The 25,872-nt window shown below is 35.2% G+C and overlaps 1 protein-coding gene across 3 annotated transcripts in view; it reads right to left on the minus strand.

Annotated features, from left to right (window-relative positions):
• Positions 1–25,872, minus strand: part of PHKB (phosphorylase kinase regulatory subunit beta) — a 237,841-nt gene that overhangs the window by 183,159 nt on the left and 28,810 nt on the right. For all 3 annotated transcript variants that reach the window (XR_013331934.1, XM_077751419.1, XM_077751418.1), the window contains 5 exons: positions 24,767–24,856; positions 22,912–23,050; positions 12,745–12,844; positions 6,974–7,081; positions 3,060–3,140 (listed from right to left, as the gene is read on the minus strand). Coding sequence is in view for 2 of the 3 variants with exons in the window: in XM_077751419.1 (XP_077607545.1) it covers positions 3,060–3,140; positions 6,974–7,081; positions 12,745–12,844; positions 22,912–23,050; positions 24,767–24,856 (518 nt within the window). In the remaining variant the exon portion in view is untranslated. The remainder of the gene's footprint in view (positions 1–3,059; positions 3,141–6,973; positions 7,082–12,744; positions 12,845–22,911; positions 23,051–24,766; positions 24,857–25,872) is intronic.

Consider the following 25,872-nt stretch of genomic DNA (forward strand, 5'->3'; position numbering starts at 1 on the left):
AGGAAAAATGGGTGATGGGCATTGAGGAGGGCGTTTGTTAGGATGAGCACTGAGTGTTGTATGTAAGCAAGGAATCAGGAGAATCTATCCCTGAAACCAAGAGCACACTGTATATTAGCCAACTTGACGATAAATTATATTAAAATATATTTATTTTATTTATTTATCTAAAAGAACTGGAGCAGGCAAGACTATTTCACAAACTTCTACATCAATACAATTGGCTCTATATACCATTCTAAGTATTACCCCCAATTAATTGTTATTTCTCCTTAAATTTTAAGATTGTAAGAAGAGTATTTGAGGTTAGTTTTTTTTTTTTTAAATGATAGGACACTATGACTTGTAAGCCATCATTAAATAATACCAAAATTAGTCATGTAACAGCATGACACTGGAAAGGGATACTAGAATCCCTATAGGCAGTTTTCCCACCTCCATGTATAAAGATTTATCCAATATTAACACTGAGACATACAATTAACAGATTTAATATCTTAATTAAAAATAAAAGCGAAGCTAGGGGTGCATGGATGGCTCAGTCAGTTAAGCATCAGACTTCAGCTTGGGTCATGATCTCACAGTTCATGAGTTTGAGCCCCACATCCACCTTGGTGCTTGATAGCTCAGAGCCTGGAGTCCGCTTCAGATTTCTGTGTCTCCCTCTCTCTCTCTGCCTCTCTACTGCTCATGCTTTCTCCTCTCTCTCTCTCTCTCTCCAAGAATAAATAAACATTAAGAAAATGTAATAAATAAATAAATAAATAAATGCAAGTCTAAAATCTAGGAAGGGAGGACAAAATTTTAACCTTGTATATCTTTGCTTTCAAAGTTCTCTTTAAAATTTACAGTTGTGGGGTCACCAAACTGAGGCTTTCAACAAAAAGCAAGAAAAAAATTATCTTAAACACAAAGTAAAAGCTCGTTTGTTATACAGACTGGGGGGTGAGTCCTTGATTTTTTTAATAAAATAAGTTTCTCTGGACCCATTTCTGAATGATTCTTGGTTCATCTATTCTTAGGAAATTTATTTGTGGAAAAAGTCATGAAACATGACATAGAAAGTTATCTCCATTAACAGAAGTACAGACTCAGGTGAACTTTATAGTGTATGTACACACACACACAATATATATATGTATATATATATAAATACACATATATATACACACACACAAATATTACGTATATATATAAAATACTTACAAACTTTTATTAAATTATGTGACTCTAACATACATTACGGGTTTCTGTCCAGATGAAGACGAGAAAGCAAGTAAGAGTGCCAGGAAAGAACTACAGAAGGTTGCCTCTTTCACAGCTACTTATTTAGTTATTTAGTTAATTATTTTGTTAGTTAAAATGTTTATTTATTTTGAGAGAAAGAGAGACAGCATGAGGTGGGGAGGAGCAGAGAGAGAGAGGGAGACACAGAATCTGAAGTAGGCTCTAGGATCTGAGCTGTCAGCAGAGCCCGATGTGGGGCTCAAACTCATGGACTGCGAGATCATGACCTCAGCCAAATCTGGATGCTCAACTGACTGAGCCAGTCAGGCACCCCCACAGTTTTTGTTTTTTAATAACAATCCAATATTGCAAACGTGCACTGCAATTACAGACACCAATGTATACTGGGTAACCACAAAACATAACCCATGAGCATATGCTAATGTTCCTGCCTTTAGGAAATATGTTCCCCAGCAAGGCTCATGAGCTCAAACACTGGCATTTATTATTTTACACAGCACCTGAAGCGAACTCTAAGACCATGGCCTTTTCCCTAAGGAAATACAATGTGGGTACAAAGTGTATAAAAACAAGAGAATCAGTAAAGGTATGATGATGCGCTGTTAAATTAAGGAAAATGATTTATTGAACAATAGGGTTGCTGGGTGGCTCAGTCGGTTGAGCATCCAACTTTGGCTCAGGTCATGATCTCACAGTCCATGGGTTTGAGCCCCGCGTTCGGCTCTGTGCTGACAATTCAGAGCTTGGAGCCTGCTTCCGATTCTGTGTGTCACTCTCTCTCTGCCCCTCCCCTGCTCATGATCTGTCTATCTCTGTCTCTCAAAAATAAATAAATGTTAAAAAATTTTTTTTTAAAAAGCACAATGAGAAGGATGTAAAAGACTATAAACTACTGGGGGACAGGGCTACATATACCATTTCACAGCACCCTCATGGAAGTCCCATGATGATTGGGGTGTTAATTTTATAATACATTTGTTCTCCCTACATGGATCATCGCAGAGAAATAATAACAAGTGTATGTAGCATACCTACTCTTTGATGGAGTCTCACTGTGTGTATCGTTTCAATAATAAAAACTTTTGCTCCCACCGTAGCACATTTCAAAATGTGTCAGCATGTGCATCTGTTCAAGCATTAGTGCCTATGAAGACATGCTTTTCATCTTTTAAAATTTTAAGAAAACTACTGAGGTCTCACAATAAAAAAATATAAGTATCTTTTTACTTTAAAAAAATGGGTTACAGGGACACCTGGATGAATCAGTCAGTTAAGCGCCCAACTTCACTTAAGTCATGATCTCGCTGTTGGTGGGTTTGTGCCACACGTCGGGCTCTGTGCTGATAGCTCAGAGCCTGGAGCCTGCTTTGGATTCTGTATCTTCCTCTCCCTGTACCCCACACCCACTCTGTCTCTCTCTCTCAAAAATAAACAAACAGTAAAAAGGAAAAAAAGATGGGTTACAAAAAGCAATATGAAAAAAGACATAAAAAAATCTCTAAGAAAATTTGCAAATGCTATGTTACTTTCATTGTTACTAACATTTTCTAAAAGTTACAAGTTTTTATTTCATTCAGATTACCTGAAGCAGAGACTTCATAGGTGTAAAGCTTTACAACCTTCATATATTTTGTTCATTTTAAAAGTACATTGCATTGAAAATCTAAAGATTCTTGATCCCATATCCAAAATCCAGTATCTGATTATATGAATAAGCCATTTATAAAACTAAAAAATAAGTTTTAAAAAGTAAAAGGAAAAAAGATATTCTCAGAGATTAATTTCTGTAGTAGATTTTGGGCAATTCGTACCTCATCAGTGTTATAGATAATCTGGAGTCCTGAGGAAATCATTTCCACAAGGTAAAGGAGATAGAGTGATACTGTATTTATCTGAAAAACAATATTAAAAGGTTAAAGGAAATAACAAAAAGATTATGTTATGAAAGAGCTAAAATTACAAGTTATTTGCTCCATAGTGGCAAATAAAAACTATTTCCCTTCCTACTGTCAAATAAAGGAACTAAGTATTTAGTTCTTATTAAAATCCCAGCTTTGAATATAAAACTTTAAAATCCTGAAATTCCCTGTGATGGTTAAACCTGATTAGGGAAATGGCTGCAAATATAACTGTTAGCAACTATTTCTGTAACATTTGTTTTAAAAGATTTATTTTCAAATTCTGAGTCTAAAGTACCCTACTTTGAAGTGGTTTTGCCCCACAGGCAGCAATGTAATGTCAATTCATCTCAAATGTATGTAAATGAAAAAGTTATTTGGCAAGTAAGACATTAGGACTTTGCCAGTACACCATAAACAATAGGGAGCAAATTTTGAAAATAGTCTTATTTTCAGAGAATGTAGAATTGATATAAGCAACTGCAGGGACATATTAATTTTAATCAATGGTATAGCATAGAATTTAAAATATACTTATCAACAAATGAGTTTTATAAACAAAGGAGTTATTTCTTTCTTTTAGTTTGTCTATTAAAGATAGACATTACATGATAGGAAAAAAAAGACAATAATGTCCACTTCAACAAAAAAAGATTCTCACAAAAAGCCTGAATGGGATGTGTAAATTGTCTCAAGTAAATAAGTATTGAAAGATAAATACTACAACAAAGACAAACCTTGAAAATATGCTAAATGAAAGTCTATGTATTTAGGAGTATTTATAGAAATAGAAAGTAGACTGGTGATTGCCTGGGGCAGGCGGCTTTTGGCAAGATGGGGAGTGACTGCTAATGAGCACAGATTTCTTTACGGGGTAATGAAAATATTCTGAAACTGACTATGATAGTGGTTGTACAACTCTGAATATTATAAAAACCGCTGAATTGTACACTTTAAATAGGTGAATCATATGTTATATGAATTGTATCTTAATAAAGCTGTTGTATGATAAACACATACATAGGAATCTAAAAACTTTTCATTTAGCTAGGAAAATGACTAGTTAAAATAAAGAGAAAGCACAATGTAATTCTGTCCTTGTGTGATTCTAACCCAGAAGATTATTACCCTCCCACAGCCTTGGTGGGTTAAGCTTTCCTTGACTCTCCTCCAATCCTCCAAGGAACTGACGGAAAGCTGGGGCAGAAAATTATTCATGTCCGAGAGGCCTTGAACAAAGCAGCCCTGTGCTATCAGGTGTGTTGGGTATTTTTGCCCAATTATCTTTGCCTTAGACATCTTTGTCACAGCATTTCATTGCAAACATTTTCAGTGCATAGATTTTCTCCACAAAACTAAATGGCCATGAGGCATTTGGCCATAAAAGTTTAAAATATAACTGGTTGACAGTTTGATTCAACAGTTTGGTTTTACTTCTCCATTGATGTGAAACTCCCATTTTTACATTATATAAGTCTTATATTTTCATAATCATCTTTTTGTATTCCATACTTTTTATATTATATAAAACTTAGCCCTCATAATGGTCTATGTAATGATGCAGAGTTTTGAACCCACCTTTCCCAGAAAACCATCAAATGTCTATGAATAGACATGTGACAGGATGCCAAGAACAAACAACAGGGTAGATGGCTTTCACAACGCAATGCAAAGCTCAGTTACAAATATGCATCCTAGTAATTGGAAACTGATATCCCTCTCAACGAAGGAAGAAATTAGTGAAAAATGAAAAAGCGTAATGCCAAATAGGAGACAATCGACAAGTAAGAAAGATGTATTAACTCTAAACCAAAGATTTTGAAAACAAATGCTCAAGTATGTCCTAAAAAATAAAATCAGTTATTTGGACAATGTTGCCATGAACGTATATATATTTTAAATATATTTAGTGTTTGGTATTTCACAACAAAGACTTTTTAATTTTGTCATTCATTTTTAAGGTTATATTATGTCCTGAGGCACCTGGGTGGCTCAGTTGGTTGACTTTCCGACTTCGGCTCAGGTTATGATCTCACAGTCAGTGGGTTTGAGTCCCACATTGGGTTCTGTGCTGATAGCTCAGAGCCTGAAGTCTGGTTCCGATTCTGTGTTTCCCTCTCTCTCTGACTCTCCCCCACTCGCTCTCTGTCTCTGTCTCTCAAAATAAAATAAAGACAAAAAAATTTTTTTAAGAAGGTTATACTATGTTCTTTTTAATGGCCCTAAGTTTTGTGATTTTATCTTTCAAAGTAAAATTGCCTTACAGCCAATTAGTTATGTGGTGAAAATACATGCAGCGAAAATTCTTGCAGCAAAGATGCTCACTGAAACTATCTAAAATCACCACCAGGGCCTGGGAGACCTGGTGGCTCTCTCAGGAAGCAGAGCTGTCCTAGATGTCTCCTGACTTCTCGGCTTTCAAAGTCCTATAGGTGTAAGGGTCTTGTCAAGGTCCAAGTAAACCAGAAAGATACAAGATTCTGGGTTTAGGTTTTTTACACGGACATAAACTTTTCAGTGGCCCTTCTCAGAACATGGTAGAAAAGAGCTTTTAACCACTGCCAGGTTCAACCAAATATTTTCTTATATGTAAGCACTGATACTGGCCTATTAGAAATTACTTCAAGGAAATTTCATCACTATGGACAGTCATTTACAACTACACTTCCAAGAGCTCTTTGCTCTCATTTCTGGGATGCTTATGTGAGAAAATATCATCAAGTGGCAAACTGTACAGGAACAGCCAGATAACAGGTTGACCAGCATTTATTTAAAATCTACTATGAGCCAGGCACTAAGCTTAAATTATGGGATACAAAAATAAATGAGCCATTATCTTCTGGAAATCCTATTTCAAACAGTAAACATATTTGTCAAAGCAAAAGGTACATAAAACCTAATTATGTTATAATTATAAGGAGAAGGATGAACAACTACATATTCATATAATACTAATTCCCCAAGAAATTGGTTACAAGTAAGTATAAGAGTTTCTGCCGCATAGAAATGGGGACACTGGGCTTTCTATGTCTAGAGGAGTCATTCTAAAGTAAGACACTTCATATCTCTAGAGAGAGGGACTATAAAAAGGACATACTCTTATTTTAGTAAGGAATATATGAATAATAAGTATCCTGTCCTAAAGACGGCAGAACCAAATGATGAGCAGGAAGAAAACTCATTAAAGATAAATAGCATATATAATATGTGTATCTGAAAAACAAGGCAACAGGGTGTCCAGCGAAAAGCAGTACACAGATATAAGAGAAAAATAAGTGAAAATAAAACATAAAATCCTGTAGTGCATGGTTAACTTAGGTATAAAATTTAATATAATATATAAGACAAAATTTATAGAATCCAGAAATGCCTTTTGGAATTACATTTTAGTGGTATGTTTATAGCTTTGTTGAAGGTTGATATATCAAAAATAAGCGGTCATGTAACAAAAATTTCTGATTTACTGTTATATCACTGTCAACTGTCTTTTATTCCCTAGTTCCTGTATGTTGAAATTCTTCTAAATTTGATAAGTACGAGCTTTTGTCATGGAAAGAACTGTAAGAGTCCTTTTTTAAGACAGTAATAATACTATAAACCATTCAGTTGCCCTTTTTTGCTTGTAGACCAAGACCTCAGTTGACTTAATGCTCAATCACAATGACTAACTCAGCCCTGGTGGTTACCATTTCACTTCTCCATTTTATGGTTGGTTTTCTATTTCTATTTTAAACAATTTAAGAAATCTATTTAATGAAATTTGTAAATAGCCTCAAATCTACAACCTAGAGTGTACACAGAGAAGAAAATCAGCAATCTCCTTTTACCTGAAGATGGCCGTATTCCTCATGGGAGAGGATCTCATCTCCTGTATGCACATTGAAAACAGAGTGAAGACAGGTTGCTGGGCGTGGGTCCTGCTTAAACTGCTGGACCTAGAATCAAACACAAGATTTAAATAGTACTCGTAACTCACAGCTTTAGAGGTTATTAATTATTTTCCATGAAACTTTTTTTTTTTTTTAATGTTTTTATTTATTTCTAGGAGAGAGAGAGAGACAGCGTGAGCAGGGGAGGGTCAGAGAGAGAGGGAGACACAGACTGAAACAGGCTCCAGGCTCTGAGCTGGCAGTCAGCACAGAGCCCGACGCGGGGCTCGAACCCACGAACCACGAGATCATGACCTAAGCGAAAGTCGGACGCTCAACCGACTAAGCCACCCAGGCGCCCCTCCATGAAACTTTTTAATGAGGAAAGCTACAGCCTAAAGGCAGAGGACAGAGCAAAGCAGAAATGTTATTTTTTTCTAAAGAAACAAAACATAGACAAAACTCATAACTACTAATTTAATAGTTAACATTATTGTTGAATATTTGATTACATCACAAATAGCAAATTAAGTATAGTAGGGAGCTTCTTAATGTGGTAGCAATGGCTTTTGCAAGTGTTTTGTATCATTTTATCTTAGAGTCAAATAATGGTTTAGTCTGTGGGACAAGATTTCAGGGATTACATCCCACTCTATTGCTATTTGAAAATGCTTCCATGATACTTAATGAAAAAGTGCTTCAGATCTCATTCTAATTCAGTAACTGTTCAAAACTTCAAATGCTATTTCTTTCTCTAAGGATCAAAAATTGTAACCTATGCTCCTTTCAACATGTTTTCATTTCCTCTACCACATATACTCTCCTTACAAGACACCAATTCCAAGAGAACATAGATCATACCTGTATTTATCAACAGCATATAAAATCTAACCATTTTAGAATACTAAGTAAATACTAAATGACCTAACAACCTCCAAGGACCAAAAAAAAAAAAAAAAAAAAACCAACNAATTTGGCAAACATTTTCTGATACCAATCATATCCCAAGTACTATGCCAGCCCCTGAAATTATGAGATGAATAAAAACAAAGAAATGACAGAATAACACAAAGACACAAAGCTATATATGAAGCTTTTCCTGTTTTGAAAAGATATAAGTGACGATAATTCTGCATGGTTATGATTTTGCCTTGTTCACTTGGCTAAGGAAGCTCATGGAACTATACTATCTTCCTCACCTTCAAAATTCTTCTCATACTTAAAATTCTATCTCCAAAAATACCTTCTTTTATAAAGTCCCTTCTGAACTATACCTTAAATTCCTTCCTCTGGATTCCTACATCAGGATGCCTATCCTTCAATAATTGCTTCTATTTTCATTTTATTAGCTGTCTATATCTGTCACTATCTTATAAGCTTCTACAGGTTACACTATCCAAGAGGGTAGCCACTAGCTACAGGTGACAAATTAAACTACAATTAAACAAAGTTTAGAAATTCAGTCCCATATTCACACTGACTACATATCAAGTAGCCATATGTGATTAGGGGCTTCTGCATTGTTCAACACAGTAATACAAAATATGTCTACCATTACAGAAAGTTCACCAGATATTACTGTGCTAATGGGCTAATATATCTTTGTACCCCTGCTCCTCAAGAGCTGTGCAACCAATCCACAAACAAATACATAGCCTTTCTTACCACTGAAGTCAAGAAAATAAAAGCTAGGCCCTACCAGTAGATAATTAGGAATGGGACGATAAGGATAAAGGTAGGAATGTATATATTCTATGTATAAAATGATCAAGACATCCAGTATTAACAGAAGATGAAAAGGCTATCCATTCTCAGTATCTGAAATGCTGGCAACAGTCTTAGACTACCTAAATAGAAATCAATGTGGTCACCCCTTTTACACTACCATAATTATTATCTCAAAATGATGAACATTACTCTGGGCTCTTAGACAAAAATATGATTAAATTAAATTAAAATACAATTTGCCTATTGATAAAGATCTAAAAGAATAAGGCTTTTATCAGTTTAAGAAAGTTATTATGCAAAAAATAAAAATAAAAAAACAAAAAACCTCTAAAAAACCCCAAAAACCAAAAACCAGAAAGTTATTATGACAGGACACCTGAGTGGCTAAGTCAGTTAAGTGTCCAACCCTTGATTTCAGTTCAGGTCATGATCTTACAGTTCATGAAATTGAGCCCTGTGCTGGGCCCCGCACTGACAGCCTGAAGACTGGGATTCTCTCTCTTCCTCTCTTTCTACCCTTCCCCTGCTTGTATGAGCTCACACTCTCTCTCTCAAAATAATAAACATTTTTTTAAATTTTTTTAAATTTATTATTTCTAGGAGAGAGAAAGAGTAAGCAAGGGAGGGTCAGAGAGAGAGGGAGTCACAGACTGAAACAGGCTCCAGGCTCTGAGCTGGTAGTCAGCACAGAGCCTGACATGGGGCTCGAACCCATGAACCGTGAGATCATGACCTAAGTGAAAGTCGGACGCTTAACCGACTAAGCCACCCGGGCGCCCCAACCTTCTCTGACTTCTAAAGGGCTTTCCTTCCCCTACCCATACTCTCTGCTCCAGTCATAGACCAATGGCATGCAAGGCCCTGGATATACCCCACTACTTAACTACTTTTAAAAAAGCTATTGTTACAATTAAAAACAGTGTTTGTCATTTGTCTTCAAGATACACAAGTACGCTGCATGAGAATTCATATTCAATCACTGTGCCAGGGGAAAAGCAACTATTAAATGATTAAAGATACTCAAATGGGAAATTATGTAACTATGCTTTGAGTCTTACAGCAGTTAAAAGACAAATAATTTAAAATTTAAAAAAAAAAAAAAAAAAGAAGACCCAGAATACAGAAGCTCTGAAAATTAATGGGGCATATTGTATGTGAATTACAGAGAACTATTCTTGAAATCAGTAAAACTATAAGGGGACATTAATCAGTATTTTATATGTTTGGCTTCTGGCAAGTAAAAATAAAGAATGATTAAAGCAAAATTTTCTAGACCAAAAAAATCTAAAATAATGTTTTCTCTACTTGTATTTTATTTAGATTTTTCCTGGAAACTTAAATAATTGTGAAAAAACGGATTATAACTTATGAAAAGTTATTTTGTTATCCATTCTTAATTTATAGACCTCATACAGCATTTAGGTGGGAAAAATCATTTCATAAGGGAATCCTGGAAAAATAAATTTTATAAAACTTTAATGACTTTTCATAAACTAGAAACTACTCCGTAACATTTAAACATTTTTTTAATGTTTATTTTTGAGAGACAGAGAGAGACAGAGCATGAGCAGGGGAGGGGCAGGGAAAGAGAGAGACACAGAATCTAAAGCAGGCTCCAGGCTCTAGGCTGTCAACACACAGCCCGAAGTAGGGCTCGAACCCATGAGCTGTGAGATCATGACCTGAGCCTAAGTCAGAAGCTCAACCGACTGAGAATCCAGATGCCCCTACTCAGTAACATTTTAGACAAATATTTTACATAGATAGCTAGGGACAGCAACATTCATAGCCCATTATAAAGGAAATCTGTGCATTCCAAACTACTAAAAGCAAATTGAATTTATTTTGAAACACTCTGAATACTTCTCCTGGAGGGGGTATTAGATGAGGGAATATGAACATTTAAAGGTAAAAAACAATTCCTAATGTGACTAAGGAGGCATTAAGACAAGTGGCAAGATAGTAACAGAAATCAGATTGCTCTATATTCTGCAAATCAAGGACAACTTTTTTTTAAAGTTTTTTTTTAATATTTTTATATATTTCTAGGAGAGAGAGAGAGACAGTGTGAGCAGGGGAGGGTCAGAGAGAGAGGGAGATACAGACTCTGAAATAGGCTCAAGGACAACTTTATTCACTCAAATACATAATGAATTAAATCTTATTAGATTTTTAGAAAATTTGTCAGGAAGCATGTCATGATTTTACTTCAGAAGACAGAAAATGAATCTTAAAGTCAAATAAACAATGATTACTACAAATATGCTTCACTTTAGTTTTAAGAAAAAGGCAAAAGATATATATCTCACATTTTAAAATACGGTAACATTCCCTACTGCCACAGAATCATGAAGAAAATGGTGAGCATCAATAAGGTGAAGGTTTGGTTGGAGGCAGAGTGAGCTGGGCATGTGTGGTTAAATCTCTCACAGTCAGTCCTTCAGAGTCACATGTGAATTATGGAAATATCCTTCATTACTACCCAAGAAGGTTATGGGGATAAAGAAAGATTACAACAATAAAAATGCTTTAAAATATGTAAAACCCTATTATTTTGTGGTGGTATGCATACATACCTAATCCTAATATGATCTATACCTTCTTATAACTCACATTTTTTAATTGTCTAACCTCATAACTACACAAAGGAAAGAATAGCTAATCCTTTATAATTTAAGAAATTCAAGACAACCTAAGTCCCATTCAAGCTGTATTCAAAAGGAAACATAATTGTGAAGATTGATTAGTAAGGTTGAGTAATATTTAAAAAGGGATATTAACAATTGGTTAAATAAGCCACAAAGACCCTCTTTATCATCATTTCCTTCCTTTTGATAAACATTACTTTTTTAAATCTGTCAGCTTGCTTAATAAACACATGAAACTCACTGGTCTCACCATGTTTCCTTGAGAGAGAAGTATTTCAGACATTAGGCATTCATAAAATGATAAATGTGAAATAAACAGTAAATTTCTCATACTAGGGAAAAAACTTTAAGCACAATTACTTCAATATATATGACATACCAGTTTAAGTCAAGTATGCCAATATGACATTATTTCAAGCACTGAAAAACGTTTATAATAATGATTTCCAAAGTCAAATCTCAGTAGACAAATACAGGTTTGTTACGTATCTTCATTATGAGCTGGTGAATAAATTTACTTTTTCTGCCAACTAACATTTTCTTGTTGCCACATTCTGATAGAGTATACTTTTTTTTCAGTTTTGACTTCAGATATAGATCTTAAGAAAAAAATGTGCAATCACAAAAACTTAAAATATTATTAAAAAAACTATTAAGTGATAAAAATATAAAACATTCATAATTACTAATGTCATCTTTGCTAATGAATCATCAAACCTGGAGGTGATCTTGAGGACTCATATCCCTACTGATGTATATGAACACTTCATATACTGGACCAAGGGACACAAATATGTATGTAATTAGGAGAATTATCACATTATATTTGCATAGAACTTTACAGTTTTTATATAATAACAATTATAATTACTGATTATTATGTATATTATGTATATTATTTTACTTTCCACAATAACCCTGTAAAATTTGCTATTTTCTCAGCCAGTAATTCCTGTCCTCTTTACATGTAAATGATGAAGTACTTTTAAAGTTCAATTAAGTCAGGGTAAGCACATGTGCAAACAGAATTTGGGTAAGGATTTCCTTAAGTAATATATTGGTTAGTATTATGTATATTATAAGGTTCCTGAGAAACTGAGTCTTTATCAAGCAAATACCAGATGCAACACACAAACAAATTCTCAATCACCTCTTGCTTAAGGCGTTTCTTCAATTTAAGTATTTCAAACCCTGGGCTGGAAAGGCAGGGCTGTTTTAACCTATCTAGACTGCCCTAGGATGTGACTTTACCCTTTGAAAGTACATTCTTCTTCAGAAGATGCTATTGCTATACTGGTTAAATTAATCCTTCAGAATGATGTGAGAATTCTGGTCCACACTACAGTGTTTTACCTTATCGGCCTGACGCATATAGCAGTAGAGAATTCCTCTCATACATTTTATAGCCGAGTGCTCCAGCTCATGGGTCCTTCCCTTGTCATCATCAATGCGCCTGGGTAAGAGAGATAACTCATGAAACAAATTGGAAATGCATTTGAAAAGGAAGCAGAGCTTTCGGTAATTAAGTATTTAACTATCTGACTAATCCTACGTTCTGGCCACATCTACTAATTCTGAAACAGTGAAACTCCATTTTCCCAGCAGATGCAGAAATGCTGCAATAAAAAAAAATTCTATGATGAAACTTGTGTTTATTTCTCCTTCTTTTAAGGAAGTAAGCCAATTGCTTCAAAATAAGATACAATATTTCTATACTGACTTGGCTAAAGCTTTAAACGATATTCTGTACTGGAAAAATCTACTGAAAGACTTTTTTTAAGTTTGCTGTTACAGAGTAGAGGTGATTTTTAACACCAATCCCTTTGGGATACGCAATGGTTAGATTCAAGGCAACACAGATTAATGTAGGCACATGCCTTCTTGCTCTACCATTTGTTTAATAATGTCAAGGTGGGCACGTTAGACAAAGATTCCTTTTAAAAAAACACATCCAGTATGATACATGATGTTTTTGGGAAGTTTTATACTCTTGGGTCTTAGTTTAAAATCAATCCAACATTGTTTCTATCTCTTGCTTTAAAAAAAAAACAGTTAAAATATAACTATTTAGCAAGGTTACGATGTTTTTCTACCCTTAGGTTCCTTTTTTACCATGGATCAAAAGGTAGATGACAGTTACCCACAACTGAAAAATGAAAATAACATTCATCGTTCCACTAAACCTTAACTAAAATACCTGGCAATCATCCTCCCTTGGTAAAACGTATCACCTGTCTCCTTCAAAAGTAGACTACAATTTCTTCCTATTCTAACTGTGGATCTCATATACCACTATGAGAAAGAAGAACGATCATTTTAACATAGCACTGTCAATGGCAGACAAAAGTAAGTTGCCATTAGAATGTCATTCCTCCCTTCAAATGCAGGTACTGCAGTAAAACTACCATGATTTTGCTCTATGCTCTATTTTTCTGTCGAATGTCCAACATAAGTGTTTTAATAGACGCAAATTATGGCAAAGGTAACAGTGGACCAGGCATCGATATATGAGAAACAACATACTTTGGGTAGAATAAACTCAATGAAATCTGTGTCCAATTCCTACTCCATCTAAAAACTAAACTAAACTAAATTCAAGTTTTTCTAAAATTGTCATTTTTTTCTAAATTTATTTCTTTTGAGAGAGAAAGAGGCAGAGAAAGAATCCCAAGGGGATTCCACACTGACATCCCCATTCAATGCAAGACTTCAACTCACGAACTCTGAGATCATGACCTGAGCCAAAATCAGGAGTCAGACAATTAACTGACTGAACCACCCAGGTTCCCCCTAAAATTGTCTTTAAAATAATTCTCTGTCCCCTAATTTCAATAAGCATTTAACCCAAACTAAAATATTCCAGAATAAATCAGTCACTAGAAAGTTCTTCTATTTTAATGAAGTTCCCCTATTTCTCCTTTCTTCTGCAAATAAAATAGAAACCAGAATATTTCACTTCTGACTGAGAAAATAAAAGAACCGGTGCATTTGAGCAAAAACAATTAGGCCACCAGGATATATTTATTACCTTTTCAAAGATTTAAAGTGAATTTGAGGACCTGAAATAATTCCATTGTTTTCTACCAGGATCTAGAATATTCTGCTCTCTTTAAAAAGCTCTGTGGAGGTAGACTCAAGTTTTATTTATTAATTTTTTTCTTAAATAGTTTATTGTCATGTTGGTTTCCATATAACACCCAGTACTCATCCCAACAAGTGCCCTCCCCCCATGCCTATCAGCCCTCAGTTTGTTCGGAGCATTCAAGAGTCTCTCATGGTTCGCCTCTCTCCCTCTCCCCAACTATTTTTCCCCTTCTTCTCCTCCATGGTCCTCCATTAAGTTCCTCCTAATCCACCTATATGTGCAAACATATGGCATCTGTTCTTCTCTGCCTGACTTATTTCGCTCAGTATAACACACTCAAGTTCCATCCATGTTGCTACACATGGCCAGATTTCATTCTTTCTCATTGCCATGTGTATTCCATGGTATAGATAAACCACATCTTCTTGATCCATTTGTCCACTGATGGCTCTTTCTATGTTTTGGCTATTGTTGAGAGTGCTGCTATGAACATTGGGGTACATGTGCCCCTATGCATCAGCACTCCTGTATCCCTTGGGTAAATTCCTAGCAGTGGGTAGACTCAAGTTTCAATATGATCTGAAGAATCCTTTTAATTCTAAAAAATGAATAAATGAAAGAACTTTAATCTGTGAATTTATTGATCATACACTTCAAAAATATGTCCTAAAAACAAGGACATTTGCCTATACAACAATATTATCATCACATCCAAGGAATTTAATATTGTTACTAAATTATCTAATATACATTGTATATAAAATTTACCCAAATATACCCAAAATTTACATTTTAGGATTTATTTTTAATGTAGGATACAATAAAAAACTGCATTTGAATGTCATGCTTATTTTTTGTTGACTAATTTAACATTTTTTTCTTTTTTTCAATGAAGTATAATTAGCATACAGTGTTATATTAGTTTCAGGTGTATAACATAATGAGTCAACAATATACGTTACTCAATACACCTCAAGGTAAGTGTACTCTTGATCTCCTTTATCTATTTCACCTATCCCTCTGTCCACCGACTTCCTCTCTGGCAAATACCAGTTTGTTACCTCCATTTAAGAGTATGGTTTTTTTCTGAGGACTGATGGATGTGGGGAGGAGGGGGGGATGGGCATGGAGGAGGACACTTGTGGGGATGAGCACTGAGTGTTATGTGGAAACTAATTTGACAATAAACTATTTGTAAAAAAAAAAAAGAGTATGGTTTTTTTGTTGGCCGATTTTTTTTGTTCATTTATTTCTTCGGTTTCTTAAATTCTGCATATGAATAAAATCATACAGAGTTTGCATTATACCCTCTACATCCCTCCATGTTACTAAATAGCAAGTTTTCATTCTTTTTATGGCTGAGTAATATTCCTGTGTGTGTGTGTGTGTGTGTGTGTGTGTGTGTGTGTAGGTCTGTGTCAACACACATACTACATCTTCTTTAACCATTTATCAATGAATAGGCACTTGGATGGTTTCTATACCTAGACTATTGTAAATAATGCTACAAAAACACTGGGGTGCATATATCTTATTGAGATTTTTTTTTCATTTTCTTTGGATGGATACCAAGAAGAATTACTGGATGATATGTTAATTCCATTTTTACATTTTTGAGGAACCTTCACAATGTTTTTCACAGTAGCTGCACCAATTTGCATTCCCACCAATAGCATACAAGGGTTCCCTTTTGTGTACATCCTTTCCAACAATTATTATTTCTTGTGATTTTGATTTTAGCCATTCTGAGAGGTGTAAAGTGATCTCATTTTGGTTTTAATTTGCATTTCCCTGATGATTAGGGACGCTGACCTTTTCATGTCTCTGTTGGCCATGTGTAGGTCTTCTTTAGAAAAATATCCATTCCAGTCCTCTGCCCATTTTTTAATTGAACTATTAGGGTTCTTGTGTGTTGAATTGTGTTAAGTTCTTTATGTATTTTGAATATTAACCCCCTCTCAAACATATCACTTGCAAATATACTGTCCCACTCAGTAGGTTGCCTTTATGCCTTGTCACTGGTTTCCTTTGGTGTGCAAAAGGTTTTCAATTTGGTATAGTCACAATAGTTTAATTTTCCTTTTGGTTCCCTTGCCTGAGGAGACATATCTAGAAAAATGTTGCTATGGCCATTGTTGAAAAATTTGTTGCCCATGTTTTTTTCCTAGGAGTTTTATGGTTTTGTGTCTCACATTTGGGTCTTTAATTCATTTGGAGTTTATTTTTGTGTTACAGTGTAAGAAATTGCCCCAGTTTTATTCTTTTTGCATGTAGTTGTTTAGTTTCCCTGGCACCATTTATTGAAGAGACTGTCTTTTCCCAGTTGCACATTACACCCTTTGTTGCAGATTAATTAATCATATAAGTGTGGATTTATTTCTTAACTTTCAATTCTGTTCCATTGATCTATGTGACTATTGTTTTGACAGTGCCATACTGTTTTGATAACTTCTAGCTTTGTACTGTATCTGGCACTCTGCTATTGTGATACAGCCAGCTTAGTTCTTCCTTCTTAAGATTGCTTTGGCAATTTGGGGTCTTTTGTGGTTCCATACAAATTTTAGGATTATTTGTTCTAGTTCCATGAAAACTGTTGCTGGTACTTTGATAGGAATTGCATTAGATCTGTAGATGCTCTGTGAAGTATGAAATTTGAACAACAACAGTTATCCTAATCCATAAACATGTAATATTTTTCCATTTGTTTCTGAGATCTTCAATTTCATGCAGCAATGTTTCATAGTTTTCACAGTACAGGTCACTGATCTCCTTGGTTAGGTTTATTCTTAGGAATTTTATTCTTCCCTGTGAAAATGTAAATGGGTGGTCTCCTTAATTTCTCTTGCTGCTACTCCACTGTTAGAGTATAGAAATTTGGGGCACTTGGGTGGCTCTGTCCATTAAATGTATGACTCTTGATTTTGATTCAGGTCATGATCTCATGGTTTGTGAGACTGAGTACCACCTTTGGCTCTGCACTGTCAGCACAGAGCCTGCTTGAGTTCCTCTCTCCCTCTCGCTCTGCCCCCTCTCTCTCTCTGCCCCTCTCCTGCTCACACATGTGTGCTACGAATTGGTCTGTTCAAACCTTCTATTTCTCCTGCTTCAGTTTTGTTAGGCTATACACACCTAAGATACTTATAAATTTCTTCTAGGTTGTCCAATTTGTTGGCAGATAGTCTTTCAAAATATTCTCTTACAATCCTTTGTATTTCTGTGATATTAGTTCTTACTTCTTCATTTCTGATTTTGAGTCTTTTTTTTTTTGAGTGTGGCAAAAGATCTACCTATGTTGTTCATCTTTTCAAAGAACCACTTCCAGGTTTCATTAATCTTTCTACTCTGTTTTTAGTCCGTTTCACTTATTTCTACTCCAAACTTTATGATTTCCTTTCTTCTATTGACTTTGTTTGCTCTTCTTTTTCTAGCTCTATTAGTTGTAATATTAGGTTGTTTACTTGAAAGTTTTCTTAAGGTAGACCTGCATTGCTATAATTGTTTCTCTTAGAACAGGTTTTACTGCATCCCCCAAATTTTGGACCATTGTGTTTTCATTTCCATTTGTCTGCATATACTTTTTAATTTTGTGAGTTGACTCATTTCTGGTTTAGTAGCATGTTATTTAGTTTCCATGTATTTGTGTCCTTTCCAGATTTTTTCTTGTGATCTCTTTCTATTTTCATATTGTTTTTGGTCAGAAAAGATACATAATATTATTTCAGTCTTTTTGAATTTATTGAGACTTCTTTAGTGACCTAACATGTGATCTCTTTTGGAGACATTCCATGTGTACTTGAAACAAATGTGTATTCCACTGCTTTTGGATGGAATGTTCTGAATGTATCTGTTAAGCCCAATTGATCCAATGTGTCATTCAAGGTCACTGTTCCCTGGTTGATTTTCTGGCCAAATGATCTATCCATTTATGATATAAGTGGAATGTTAACATCATCCACTATTATTGTACTCTTGGCAGTTTCTTTTTTTATATCTGTTAATAGTTGCTTTATGTATTTAGGTGCTACCATGTTTGGGTGCATAAATAGTTACAACTGTTATACCCTCCTGCTGGATTGTTCCTTTTATCATTATGTAATGTCCTTTGTCTCGTTATAGTCTTTGTTTTCAAGTCTACATTGTCTGATACAAGTATTGCTAACCCATCTTTCTTGTTGTTTCTATTTGTATTATAAACATTTTTCCATCCCCACACTTTCAATTTATATGCGTCATTAGGTCTGAAATGAGACTCCTATAGGCAGCATATAAATGATGATCTTGCTCTTTTATCCATTCAGTCACACCATGTCTTTTGATTGTTGCATTTAGTCCATTTACAATTAATTTATTGATAGGTATGTACTTATTGCCATTTTGTTACTTGTTTTATGCTTGTTTTTATAGTTATTCTGTTTCGTTCTTCTCTTACTCTCTTCCCTTGTAGTATGAGAGCTTTCTTTCATGTTATACTTGGATTCTTCCCTCTTTATTTTCTGTGTATTTATTATAAATAAATGTGTATTATAAATACAATTTATACAAATACAAAATATAAATACAAATATAATAAATGTGTATAATAAATTTGTGTATTATAAATACACAAATTTTTATTTGTAGTTACCATTAGGTTCATATGTAACATTTTATGCATACAATAGTCTATATTAAGTTGTTGGTCACTTGTGTTTGAACTCATTCAAAAAGCAATAAATTTTTACTCTCCCTCCATGTTTTATATATATGATGTCATATGTTACATCCTTCTATTTGTAAATCCCTTGACTGATTTTTATAGATGTAGTTGATTTTACTGCTTTTTTCCTTTAACCTTGGTACCCATTTAATAAGTGATCAATCTATTGCTTTTATTACATTTGCATTTTCCTGTGAATGTCTTTTCCTTTCATAATTTTTTCATTCTTGACTATGGCTTTTTCTTTCCACTCAAAGAATTCCCTTTAATGACTCTTAGAAGGCTAGTTAACTTTTTCCTGGTAAACTCCTTCCCTCTTTCTATTATAAATTATAACCTTATTGGACATAGTATTCTTGGTTGCACATTTTTCCTTTCAGTACTTTGAATAATCATTCCACTCCCTTCTGGCTTGCAAAGTTTCCAAGGAAAAATCAGCAGATAGCCTATGAAGTTCCTCTTATTTGTAACTATTTTTTCTCTTGCTGCCTTTGAGATGTTTTGTCACTACTTTTTTGCCATTTTAATATTATGTGTCTTGGTGTGAACCTCCTTAGGTAATTTCACTGAGGGCTCTCTGTGATTCCTGAATCTGTATTTACTTCCCCAGATTTGGAAAGTTGTTGTTTTATTTCTTCAAATAAATTTTCTGTGCCATTCCCTCTTTCTTCTCCTCCTTCTGGGATCCCTACAATGTGAACATTATTACATGTGATGGTGTTGCTAAATTCCCTTTAACCTAGTCTCATTTTTTTATTATACTTTTTTGATTTTACTATTCAGCCCAGTTGCTTTCCTTTTACCCTGTCTTCTAGGTCACTGATCCATTCTTCTGCCTCCTCTGATTTTCTATTGACTCCCTATAGTAATGTTGTTGTTGTTTTAAATTTCAATTTGATTTCTATATCTCTGACTGGTTCTTTTTTATATTTTCATTTTGTTGAAGGTCTCACTGAGATTCTCTACTCTTTTCTCAAGTCCAGTGAGTATCTTTATGACCATTACTTTGAATTCTTTATCAGACATATTGCTTATCTCCGTTTGATTTAGATCTTTTGTTGTGGTTTTGTCCTCTTCTTTCATTTGGGATATATCTCTTTGTCTCATTTTGTCTAACAATCTGTTGGTTTCCATGTATTAGAAAAGTCAGCTACATTTCCTCCTCTTGAAAGTCATGGCCTTATGAAGAAGAGGTACCTATAGCACTGTGCTTCCTATTCATCAGAACCATGCACTTCAGGGGTATGTCCTATGTGGGTTGCATGTGCCCCACTGTTCTTAAGCCACATTTGCCTTCAGTTCTTTAGGCTGCAATTGCCCACTTTGCCAGTTGTAGTTTCAGCAGGTAGGGTTTTGCCTACCTGTTAAGGGGCCAGTTTGTGGCTTCTATTGGGTAGTGTCAACAATCAGGCCAGATATCGGCCTTCAGCCCATCTGCTGGGGCTGGTTGAACTGACCTTCAGGGCAGTTTCCTTTCCTTGTCCCCTGACAGGTTTTCATTAGTGGTTGGGGCTAGCAGTCAAACCAGATGGTTGTTCCCAGTCCGTCTGTTGGAGATGCAGTCACACTGACCTGCAGGGCACTCTCCTTGCCTTGTCCCCTGAGAGGCTTTCATTTGTGGGCAGGACCATAAGTCAGCACAGATGCCCGCCCCCAATCTATCTGTCAGGACTGCAGTCACAATGATTGGCAAGGCACTGTCTCTGCACTGCTAACTATAAAGTTCAGCTGCTGGGGCTGTGGACTCGCTATTGTATATGGTTATCTTCCCCATTCCGCAGGGCAGGAGTCACTATAAAATGGTGCCAGTCACTGCCAGGACAGCTTGCAGGGTGTGTTGGGGCAGGAAGTGCTTTGGAGACATGTCTACCGAATGGGGCTGATCCTCAGGAGAACGCAAGGGCAGGGTGCTTAGTGCTAGCAGGATAAGAAGAAAGTATTTGTGCTGGTTCTGCAAGTGTCCTGCTTTCTAGGCTACGGAGGGGGAAAAATGGAACCTAACACCTCTTTTGTTCTTGGGAGAAGTCTCCTAAGGATCCTAAGATACCTGCCCCTCTAGCACTTGTTCTTATATTAGTAAATAAATCTTTATGGACACCCACATGCTTTTCAAACTGTTCAACCACATTACTTCTTATGCTGGCTCTTTAAATGTAGGTGCTCAGTTTCCTATCAACCTCCAGCTCTCTCAGAGCTAAACCTGCTAATTTTTCAAAGGAAGAATTAAGCCCTGCTGATTGTAAAAACTCCCAAATTTAAGCCCCACTAGTTTTCAAAACTTAATGTTATAGGGAGCCATTTTCTCAGTGTCGTGCCTGGGGTGCCTGTGTGGAGTCTGATCCTCTCACTTCTCTGTGTTGGTGATATGCCACCCCTTGGGTTAGTCTCACAGGGGATCTGGCTCCCAACCATGTCTCTGCCCTTCCTACTCTTTTCAATGTGGCCTCCTCTCTACAGCTAACTGTGTAAAGTCTGTTCTGTCAGTCTTCAGTTCATTTTCAGAGTTAGTTGCACTGATGTGGCTGTTATCTTGGAGTGACTGTGGCACAAACTGACCTCAGGATCCTTCTATTCTGCCATCTTCCTGGATCATATTTCTTTGGTCTTTCTTACTCTAGTTATACTCATAACTTTTCTAATCTTCTCGGATAGCCACATTTTTTAAGAGTCCAGGTAAGTTGACTTATAAGTAGCCACAATTTGGCTTTGTCTCATTGTTTATTTACAGTTAGATCTAATTAATCATTTTGGTAAGAAGTCAACATGGGCGATGTGCACTTACCACTGTGTTACAGTGAAGCAACTCCTATCCCATTACTAGCCTGACCACTTGGTTAAGGCATTGCTGGCACTCTCTACACTCATAGGACCAGTAATAGCTTGAAACTCAAGGAAGCTGTACTGTGCTCACACAGAATATGTTAAGAAATGCTTGTAATGACATTAGCAAACAAGTGTGCTAAAGGCCATTACTTCATATTATCTCAGTATTTGATTTTCTTTTCCAAATGCAACACGCCAATAATTTTAAACAGAGAATCCATGTTCATATGAAGGGTGTAATTTTCAAATCAGAAGTACATGTATATGTCTCACCTTCAGAAAATTAATATTCAGAAGCCTAATCTTAATAATGGTTAAAATGTATTACTTCTGTGTGTCAGGACACACATATTGGATGTTTTCCATATATAACAAAGAAGATATTTTGTATTGTAATGGGATTTTTAACTTTATAAAGTAATTATCTGACTTACAACTAGATTTAACAAGTGATAGATCCCTCAATGAATTGCAGTGGGGAAAAATACTAAACTAGTAGGATGCAGTAGGGGGTGTCCGGGCTCTGGCTCTATCATTAACTAGTTGTGTATTTTTGGATAAATCTGTTAACCACCTGGGCCCAAGTTTTATCATCTGCAAAGTTTAATCAACCATTAATCCCTCTGATCGAAAGCAAACAACTCAATGAGAACGGGCAGATAATTCTGCCAAAAACTAATGATGATTTAAAAACCTACAGAGGAGAAACATTTTGGGCACAAGGTCATTAAACTATCAGTACTAGTCTAGTGTAAATCCTTAGGAAAACTTAAAATTTGTTTAGATGCCTTGAGCAATCACAGGTCACACACAGTGAGTCAGCAGCAGAGCCTAAAAGATAGCTGCTCAATTCACTGTGGGCCAACAAAACCCTATTACTCAGACTTAGTTATTATAAGAACACACACCAGCTTACCTGTATGCCAGAGCCAAAGCCCAGGCCCCAGCAGCACAGTACAGACTGTCATGGATTTTTGCCTTCTGGTCATCACCGCATGTTTTAGTGGGAAAGAGACCTGTGGTTGGACTTTGATATAGCAGCAATGTTGACTTGACTGGAATGGAAGACAAGAAAAAGAATGAATTGTACAGCCATCCATTTTCCTTGGGCTGAAGAACTTAATATTCTTTCATTTCCTCATCCTACTTCTGACAATTCTGTTGTTCCTAAACTTACCAATAGTATACAACTTTCTAGGATAGTGAAATTACTTCATGTAAGTCACTCCAGCACAAGTAGGAATCTACTCTGCAGGAAGAGTATTTCCACTTTTGAGGACTAATTAAAAAGCTTTTAGCATAACCTACTTAATATTAGTGTTATAAGACAACATCAGTTGTTGAAAGAAAGAAAGAAAAAGATAAATATCTTTTTACTATTGTTTTCAACAATAAGTTCAACAGAGAAACAAATGTACAACATAGAGTGGCATTAATTGCTAAATCCAGTTAGCTCCACTGCTAAATAAACCTAATCTTGTTTTTCACTCATAACTAATTTGTGCCTAGTCTTCAGAGGAATGTGTTCATTTTACATATTATACTATACAAGCTATAGATATGTTTATCATTTTGAAACCAAATCCTGTCCTCAGATGACATGAAAAAATTAAATAATTACTTTGAGAACATTTTAAATAAAAAAAATCTGAAACTAATGTCTTATTACCTTTCATAAGAGTTCTAAAATATAAAAATACACAGAGTAAAATTACATTTCCTAAAAGCTATTTTATTCCTAAATGTAAATGTTTTTCACCAAAATGCATTAAATTACTCTAATCTAGATTGACATATATCAATTACTTTCAGGAGAGTTTTTCAAAGGTCTAAAGCATTCTCCTCTTTCACAGGAATTAAAGAATTAACTTTCTTCTTTTTCTCAGACAAACCTGACATTATCATTAACATTTTTTAGAGTGTCAGGGTATTTTTCATTTTTCCAAGAGAAAAGAATTAGTCCTTAAAATCTAAAGTAAGCAACTGACATTTCTTTAAAAAGTTATTTAAATTTCTTTATCTGGTTATGGTCACAATGATAATAAATGGGCCACATAAGAATATATTCTAGAATTGTGACTAAAATAAAATGAATTAAGGTTTTACACGAGGTTAACACAAACAGCAACAAAAAAATTCTCATATTTGGGAAATAAATAAATGAAATTTTACATAAATGGCACAAGAAACAAACTGGCAAAAATTAATAGGCTTTTCCAACTTACAGTCTGATGAACCAAGAGGCGTCCCATGCATACATATCTCAAAGTTGCTTACTCACACTAAAAAGCAAAAATTGCCAGGGTATTCTCGGCAAGACAAAACATCAACAAAACCGGGACCTAATGTTAGTAATAGTAACCTGAGATTATCTTTTGTGTCCCAAAGAATTAGTAATAGATTATAAAAGCTTTAGAACTACTTGGAAACCACGTATGGATAAATGAGTAAGTAAGGAATACTTCTACAAAATCTTTATGTAAGTAGTAACCAAGAAACAGCCTCCAGTTCTCAAATCTAGTAATGTTTAAGAGGGCTAAAAAGACACAGAGGACATTGTTAACAGTTTTAACGTTTTTGAAGGGACAGATATGACCTGCTGAAATTCTTTTATAGTCCCAGTATCAATATCCAATTGGAATATATAGCTACCTAAGCAATGAAACTATCCCCACATCCAAATGAGAGATCATGTACATAACATCTACATAAGGCAGAGTAAATACTTATCCTAACGAACTAAGGACATGTATTCCTCAAGTTTTCCTTACCAATTCTGTAATAATGATCCAATTTATCCCACAGAGTTTTATCATCAGGTCTCGGAAGATTAATGCTTTTCAGAGGTTCATAAACTGAGTCTAAAAGAAAAATGAAAACCCATCAAATTCAGTCATTTCCACCAAGATAAACAAAACTCCTAAAGAAATAAAAAAGCACTAATCTAATTTTCATTTTTATGTGTGAACTAACACATTATATTACTGGTCAAATGTTTGGTGGGGGAAGGAGAGAGAAGAAATTGTCCTTGTAACAAGTATAGAAGGGTTCTAAATGTTATGGGAATGTCCCCCGCCCCCTAACACCTGGCAGTTACTCTAGCTAATTCATATATATACTGGTCCCAACAACCCAAATACCACTAATATTTATATGATAGTCCCTAGTTCAATAATTTCAGTTCCCTTTGAGAAATATCTACTTAAATGCTCTAAAATCCAAACCATGTTTTATGCTCATGATCAAGCAATTTTCTGCCAAATGATTATACCCCAAAAACCTCAAGAGAAAAGATAATACTGACATGTTCCAAACTCATCCACTCCATGAATATTCAGATAGTTTTCATACTAAAATTCTGAAGCCTCCACTTCCTCCTAGGTAGATAAAACTCCTGCCTTATTATCTGTACAAAAGCAGAAACCATTTCTACTTCTCATCCATAAAAACTACTCCAAGGTATTAGCAGAGCATACTGCTCAAAAACTGCAGAATACATAATAATTATGATAATTTGCCACAAAATAAATACAGAAAATTGTTCACTTGACTGGTGCACATTCTCAAATGCTGACTGAAAGGAAGACATCTGAACCTTCAGACATCAGACTAAGTACTATCTCTCATTCTTGTTAAAAGCACTCAGAAATTATAAACATCTCAAGGTCACAACTGATCCACAACTGGATTCAGGTAATGTACATCATATAATCTAACCACATAGCACAAGAGTGGCCCTAAAATTTACCTGGGGGTCAGAGTGGGGGATGTGTTGGCATGCATTAAGAATCTGTTTTTAAAGAAAATAAAAATTGCTATGTCCAGTATGCTAGTATAAAGCCAAAGCATTTGGAATCCTTTATGTTAAGGGAGATAA

This window comes from Crocuta crocuta, unplaced genomic scaffold (assembly GCF_008692635.1).
Source record: "Crocuta crocuta isolate KB4526 unplaced genomic scaffold, BGI_CrCroc_1.0 scaffold124, whole genome shotgun sequence".
NCBI classification, from domain to species: Eukaryota; Metazoa; Chordata; class Mammalia; order Carnivora; family Hyaenidae; genus Crocuta; species Crocuta crocuta.